We start from the raw sequence: 6766 nt of genomic DNA on the forward strand, positions 1-6766 counted from the left end.
AAAAAGAAGTGTTTCCTTCATTCAGCTAACAACCAGTGCATTTACAAAAGAAGTTACTAGAATATCCTCTAACACTAGCTGAGATATGATTACATTTAGATTTGCTTTATCTACCCCAACTGGAGACTGTGCTCCTTGTGTTTCTGAATATGGGCAGGTATCAGCATGTGGGCCAGTGAAGTCAGCATCAACAGTGAAATCCATATCCACAGGCTGAGGCACGAGGAAGGGAAGATTCTGGTGGCTGAAACTTATTGAACTGGCGATGAAGTGATGTTATATCCCTTTTAGTTGTGGAGTTGGGAGTCAGCGTAAATGTAACCTTTAAACTTGAATAAACCTCCATTTCCTCAGTATACAGACCTTTATAAGTACTGTGATCCTTGCAATTAGCCATGCAGTCACCATGATATCTGCTCAATAGAAGAGGAATGACTGAATGTTGGCTGAGCTCTGGTTTGGTGCATGCCAGTTTTTTGGCCTGGGAGATCAGTTATAGGATCAGTAATTCCACTGTCAATCATCTGAGTCCCAGGAATTGCTCAGAGTAGTTTCTATACTCAACCATCATCTACTGCTTCATCATTGACCTACACCTTGTTGTGGAGTAGATATTTTTGAATCACTCTATTCAGACTCATTACTACATGGCTCTGATAGGACTTGAACCCAGGCCTGCTGGCTTAGAATAAGGGACATTGTTACTGTCTCATAAGAACCTTGGCCTACTGCACCTGATCTTCTGAGGCAGTTATCCATCCAAGTACTAGCCAGGCTTGAGTCTGCTTAGCTTCATAGATCAGAGGAGATCTGGCATTTTCAGTCTAGTGTGTAATGAGACATTTCTGGAGCAGGTACAATTTGAACCCAGGTCCTCTGGCTCAACTGGAGACGCTACCACTGCGCCACAAGATCCCTAATCTGTTGTGGAATATCTAAAAACACCCCCAGTGAGTCAGGTAAGAATTTACGACTGTGATGTGAGGAGTTTATTGATAATCAAGATCCACTATTCCATCAGTCATATCATTTATATAAATGTGTTAATGCAATCACCTCTATGGTCACTTGATTCCCTTGTATTCGACTAGTTAGAGTAAAAGACACCTTCACCAGGCTTTTTGAATGAACTCAAAAAATCCATTTATTACAAACAAAATTTAATACTAAAGCCATTGTAAAACTAGTTAACAACTACATTATATACTGTAATTCGAACTATATCCAATTAATCCCTGACAAACACATTCACGAGACTGAAAGCGACTCCAAACTTTGCAATGATGATATTGACAAAGAAACAAAAGGAAAGAGCAATGTTATTGATCCATGGTCACTGATACAAAGGATAATGTTTGATGAACCTTCTCAAATGATGATTCTTTTGGATGCAACAAAATCTGTGATAGCAGATGGCAAATTCTTTGGACCTGGTGTTGATTTTGATGAAAATCCACTTAGAGATCGGTCTTTGAATAAAGGTTCCATGTTATTCTTTTTATTAGGATTGACAAAAGTAGCTCTAATTTTGAATTATTGAACTGTATAATAAAATTCCTAAATTTGTGCAGGAGAGGAGGAGTGAGGGAGCTTTTTGGTTTGCATATAGCTGCTGTTCCTTTTCCAAGTGTTGCTAGCGTGTTGCTAGTCTCTCTGCCCTTCCCCTGGTGTTTGACACACAAACCCAATGCAGCAAGGTTTGCGAGGTAATCACCAACTGCCAGAGTCTCCTCGAAATAGTGCACTATCTCCTGGTGTTTTCCATATAGTCCACAATATTCCCATCAATACAGGTATGTCAATGAGAGAGAAACTCTCAGGTCACTCTGAGAAGCATTTCGACAATTCATAGGATCTCGGCTACATTTTTACAATTTCTTGTGACATTCCTTGTATGATTACTTCATAGACTACAATTATATCATGAATCACATGCTCATGTTTATACTTTATGTTCTTTTCGCTGCCTGTGTGAAAATAAGTTACTGTGTAGCTCACCATTTTGACTTGGGACAATATTGTCATTCATTCACTGTTGCTGGGTCAAAATTCTGAAATTTACCCAAGTCACAGACCGCAGCAATTCACAAAGGTACTTCACTCCCAAGCCTTCTCCAGGGCAGTTACAAATGGACAACAAATACTAGTGTAGCTGGTGATGCCCACATCGCATGAATGAATAATAGTGAAATACTGGCTCACGTTCTGTCATCTCCAACAGGTCTACATGCTATGATGCCCTCAGCTTCCTGTTTCTTTTTGGTCTATTTTCCTGTCATGAAACAGCGATTCCATGTCATGAAAGTCACTAAAATATTTTAGTTTTATTATTGTGAAATTACCTTACCCTTTGATCATTTTTCTTGCTTTTGGAGCTGCGCTATTGACCTATGTCCTGATGAGCATGTTCTGCCTGCAATTTCAGCAAAGCTATACTATAGAAATTTGACTTTAACCTTTATCGTGAGAGCAGAAGTCACATGTTTGCCTGCATTCAGCAAGATCTGAGCAACATTCGAGCATCTCCAAATCTCATGTCAGGAATGTGTTGGAATACTTCCCACTTGCTTGGCTGAGAGCAGCTCCAATAACATTCAAAAATTCAATACCATCCAGGAAAATAGTAGCCCATTTGCTTGCCACATTCCAATTCAACTGTGAATCTTTCACCACTGATGCACAGTGGCAGCAGAGTGTGACATCTTCAATGTGCACTGCAGAAACTCATCCAAAGCTCCTCCAACAGCACCTTTGAAATCCGTGACCTCTCCTATCTAGGGCAGTCGATATGTAAGAACATCACCATCTGCATGCTCCAATATAAATCACATCGCACCCTGAGTTGAAATAAAAGGAAGTTAATTCTAATAAGTGTAAGGTGATGCATTTTGGAGATCTAATAACGGAAAGAAATTGGCAGTGAATGGTGGGACCCTCTGGAGGATTGAAGAACAAAGGGAGCTTCTTGTACAAGTCCATAGATCCCCGGAAGTGTCTGTACAGGTAGGCAGGCTGGTGAAGAAGGCATTCAGAGGAGGCCATGGAAGATCTGATTGAGTTTGCAAAATTAGGAGAGATAGAGACAGGATAGATTTTAAGAATCTCTTTTCCATTGTAGATGTGTCTAGGACCAGAGGGGATCACTTTAAGGTGAGGAACAAGTGATTTGGAGGAGATCTCAGACAGAATTTTTTTACCTTCATTAGCTGGGACAGAGACTAATGGCGCAAGGTAGTCATAGAGTTAAGAGATGTACAGCACCGAAACAGAATCTTTGGTCCAACTTGTTCATGCCAACCAGATATCCTAAATTAATTTAATCTCTTTTGCCAGCATTTGATCCCTAACCCTCTAAATTGTTTGTATTCATATACCCACCTAGATGTCTTCTAAATGTTGTAATTGTACCAGCCATCATCACTTCCTCTGGCCTTATTAAACTTTATAAAACATTGGTTAGGCCACATATTGTGTGCAGCTCTGGTTGCCACACGTTTGGAAGATTGTGAATATTTTGAAGATGGTGCAGAGAAGATTCACCAAGATGTTGCCTGGGATGCAAAGTCTCATTTATGAGGAGAGACTGAATAGGCTGGGTTTGTTTTTCTTGGAGTGAGAGGAGCATGTGGAAGATCTGATTGAGTTTGCAAAGTTATGAGAGATAGAGACAGGATAGATTTTAAGAATTTCTTTCCCATTGTAGACGTGACTAGGACTAGAGGGAATATGTTAAGGTGAGGAACAAGTGATTTGGAGGAAATCTCAGACGGAATTTTTTTTAAATCTAGAGGGTGGCTCAGTGGTTAGCTCTGCTATTTCATAGTGCCAGGGACGGGGTTCGATTCCTGCCTCGGTTAACTGTCTGTGTGGAGTTTGCAAATTCTCCCAGTGTCTACGTGGGCTTCCTCCGGGTGCTCCGGTTTCCTCCCACATTCCAAAAGATGTGTAGGTTAGGTGAATTGGCCGTGCTAAATTGACAATAGTGTTAGATGCATTAGTCAGAGGAAATGGGTCTGGGTGGGTTACTTTTTAGACGGTTGGTGTGGACTTGTTGTGCCAAGGGGCCTGTTTCCACACTGTAGGAAATCTAAAAAAAAAGGGTGCCTGAGAGAATGGCGGAGGCAATACTCTTGCAACATTTAAGAAGCATCTGGATGACCACTTAAAATACCAGGGCATCATAGGCTATGTACCAAGTGCAGGTAAATAGGATCAGGCCGTTTGTTGGTATGACATAGAAAGCTGAAGGACCTGTTTGTACGCCGTATGACTCTCTATGACTCTATGATATCACCACTTCTTCTGTGTTGCCTGGTCACAATCCTGGAACTCACTCCTTAACTGTGTTGTGGGTATCCTCACACCAAGGACTGCAATGCTTCAAGAAGACAGTTCACCTCGACTTTCTCAAAGCATGCAGAAATGGACAATAAATGTTTGCATAGGCAGCAAACTTCACACCTTGTGAAGATTTTTTAAAGAAGTAGCCAGGATTCATGTTCTTGGCCATGGTTAAGTGTTTACCATTCCTATCTCTGCGTTTGAAACACTCTAAGCTTAAAATTGTGAATAAACACTCACTGCAGTAACAATGGAATGCTGCAGCATTGTATTCCAGAAACAGTATTAAAATGAGGCACCATCTGTTCTCTAAGATGTGCATGAAAGATTCCACGAGCTAATTCAAACTAATTCTGTGATGTTCTGGGGAAGACTTCTCGCTCAACCAGTACAGTGACCAGCAAAACAGATTGTCTGATCAATTCCACTTTGTTGTTTGTGGGATCTTGCTGTGCTCAAATTGTCTGCCTTGCTTTCCTGCTTTACAAAAGTGCCATTTCATTGGCTGTGAATCACTCTTGGATTGTTTTTATTCATTCTTGGATATCAGTATTTCATAGAGGTAAAAATAATGACTGCAGATGCTGGAAACCAGATTCTGGATTAGTGGTGCTGGAAGAGCACAGCAGTTCAGGCGGCATCCAAGGAGCTTCGAAATCGACGTTTTGGGTAAAAGCCCTTCATCAGGAATAAAGACAGTGAGCCTGGAGGGTGGAGAGATAAGCTGGAGGAGGGTGGGGGTGGGGAGAAATTAGCATAACCATCATCTCCCAGACCATACAGAACCTCATCACCTCAGGAGATCTCCCACCCACAGCTTCCAACCTCATAGTCCAGGAACCCCGCACTGCCCGGTTCTACCTCCTTCCCAAGATCCACAAGCCTGACCACCCTGGCCGACCACCAATCAAGCACCGCCCCGTGGCCCAACATTTCAACTCCCCCTCCCACTCTGCCGAGGACATGGAGGTCCTGGGCCTCCTTCGCCGCTCCCTCACCACCAGACGCCTGGAGGAAGAATGCCTCATCTTCCGCCTCGGAACACCTCAACCCCAGGGCATCAATGTGGACTTCAACAGTTTCCTCATGTCCCCTTCCCCCACCTCGCCCTCGTTCCAAACTTCCAGCTCAGCCCTGTCCCCATGACTTGTCCGGACTTGTCCTACCTGCCTATCTCCTTTTCCACCTATCCACTCCACCCTCTCCTCCCTGACTTATCACCTTCATCCCCTCCCCCACTCACCTATTGTACTCTATGCTACTTTCTCCCCACCCTCCTCTAGCTTATCTCTCCACGCTTCAGGCTCTCTGCCTTTATTCCTGATGAAGGGCTTTTACCTGAAACGTCAATTTCGCTGCTCCTTGGATGCTGCCTGAACTGCTGTGCTCTTCCAGCACCACTAATCCAGAATCAGCATTTCATGTTGAGTGAGAATTTGCCATCCCTTTCTCATGGCCCCTGAGAACTTGGCAGGGAGCTGCGTTCTTCAACTGCTGCAGTCTATCTCATGTTGGTACACCCGCAGTACTGCAGGGATGCAGCTCCAGGGTTTTGACTCAATGACAATGAAGGAACATTGATATATTTCCCAGTCAGGGTGGTAATTAGCATGGGGGGGAATTAGCAGCTGTGGTATTCCCTTGTGGTATTGCTACTACGTATTTGTGGGGAATAAATGTTAAAGGTGCTGGTTGTGGTGCCAATCAAGTGAATTGCTTTGTCTCATATGGTGTCATATGTCCTGAGTTTTGAAAATTTGAGCTCATTTATTAGAAATAAGGACAGAAATAAGGAAGCTTTTCTCACTCAAAGCATTATGGAAATCTGGAAATGTACCTCCATAAGGCTTTGTATATTGAGAATGAACTGTAATTTTCAATACTGAGCTCAGTCGAGTTTTGTTTGTAAGAGAACAATGAGATATGATAAGCAAAAAGCTAAGTCAACTGAAAGTACTGTAGATCAGTCATGATCTAACTGAATGTTAGAATATGCTCAATTGGCTAATTGGCTTCCTCCTCTTCCTGCATTCATGTGATAGAAATGTTTAAAATTATGAACAGGTGACATCAGATCAGATAGCATGGTACGGTTTTTTAGCAGAGGTTTTTCTTTATTCTCTCATGGGATGTGAGCTACCACATTTTCACCCATCCCTAAATAACCTTGAACTGAATGGTTCTGTTAGTCACTTCTGAGGGCTGTTAAAAATTGACCGTATTGTGACGTGTCTGGAGTCACGTGGGGGCCCCATTGAGTAAGGACAGTCGTAAATCAGGTGGATATTCACAATTATAGTTTAGCTTTTTACTCCAGATTTATGAGTTTTAAATTCAACCAGGTTCATGACATTTGAACCTGTGTCCTCGAACATCAGCCTGGCACTCTGGATTATTTGATGAGTACAGCATCACTATCCTTTCC

At 42.4% G+C, this 6766-nt stretch overlaps 1 protein-coding gene across 1 annotated transcript in view; it reads left to right on the forward strand.

The window, feature by feature from the left end:
• LOC122552183 (adhesion G protein-coupled receptor E3-like) overlaps positions 1 to 1455 on the forward strand; it is a 58156-nt gene extending 56701 nt beyond the window's left edge. The window contains exon 19 of the mRNA XM_043694768.2: positions 158 to 1455. Coding sequence (XP_043550703.2) covers positions 158 to 217 — 60 coding nt within the window. The 3' untranslated portion in view covers positions 218 to 1455. The remainder of the gene's footprint in view (positions 1 to 157) is intronic.
• The last annotated feature ends 5311 nt before the right edge of the window (positions 1456 to 6766 follow it).

This window comes from Chiloscyllium plagiosum, unplaced genomic scaffold (assembly GCF_037043375.1).
Source record: "Chiloscyllium plagiosum isolate Xiang-an unplaced genomic scaffold, Cpla_swu_hap1 HiC_scaffold_45, whole genome shotgun sequence".
Lineage (NCBI taxonomy): Eukaryota > Metazoa > Chordata > Chondrichthyes > Orectolobiformes > Hemiscylliidae > Chiloscyllium > Chiloscyllium plagiosum.